Source organism: Trichinella spiralis, assembly GCF_000181795.1.
Source record: "Trichinella spiralis strain ISS 195 chromosome Unknown Scfld1, whole genome shotgun sequence".
In the NCBI taxonomy this organism is placed as follows: domain Eukaryota; kingdom Metazoa; phylum Nematoda; class Enoplea; order Trichinellida; family Trichinellidae; genus Trichinella; species Trichinella spiralis.
The window spans coordinates 786587-787426 of NW_003526940.1; the positions used below are offsets into that span (position 1 = coordinate 786587).

Here is an 840-nt window from a genome sequence, read left to right on the forward strand (position 1 = left end):
GTTGGCAGATTATAACATCCAAAAGGAAAGCACCTTGCACTTGGTGCTTCGTCTCCGGGGTGGAATGCAAATTTTTGTTAAGACTCTCACCGGCAAAACGATCACCTTGGAAGTAGAACCATCTGATACAATAGAGAATGTAAAGGGCAAAATACAGGATAAGGAAGGAATTCCGCCAGATCAACAACGTTTGATTTTTGCTGGTATTGAATTATATTCTTTTTTTTGTTATCAAATTATTTATGTATATATATATTGTTTTTAGGAAAGCAATTAGAAGACGGTAGAACGTTGTCTGATTATAATATCCAAAAGGAAAGCACCTTGCACTTGGTGCTTCGCCTTCGTGGTGGAATGCAAATTTTTGTTAAGACCCTCACCGGCAAAACGATCACCTTGGAAGTAGAACCATCTGATACCATAGAAAATGTGAAAGGCAAAATTCAAGATAAAGAGGGAATTCCACCGGATCAACAACGTTTGATTTTTGCTGGTAATTGTTTCCTTTTTTTGTCGTTTGTTCACTGGTATATATTTTAATAGGCAAGCAACTGGAGGACGGCAGGACATTGTCAGATTATAACATTCAAAAGGAAAGCACCTTGCACTTGGTGCTTCGTCTCCGGGGTGGAATGCAAATTTTTGTTAAGACCCTTACCGGCAAAACGATCACCTTGGAAGTGGAACCATCTGATACAATAGAGAATGTAAAGGGCAAAATACAGGATAAGGAAGGAATTCCGCCAGATCAACAACGTTTGATTTTTGCTGGTATTGAATTATATTCTTTTTTTGTATCAAATATTATGTATATATATATGTTCTAGGAAAGCAATTAGA

The 840-nt window shown here is 37.3% G+C and overlaps 1 protein-coding gene across 1 annotated transcript; it reads left to right on the top strand.

Annotated features, from left to right (window-relative positions):
* Window positions 1–64: 64 nt before the first annotated feature.
* On the top strand, window positions 65–808 carry Tsp_07290 (ubiquitin family protein; the record flags this gene model as incomplete). The annotated part of the gene is made up of 3 exons (XM_003381556.1): window positions 65–203; window positions 266–493; window positions 544–808. Coding segments are annotated over exons 1-3 (632 nt in total), but the record flags the coding sequence as incomplete, so codon positions are not given.
* Window positions 809–840: the final 32 nt, after the last annotated feature.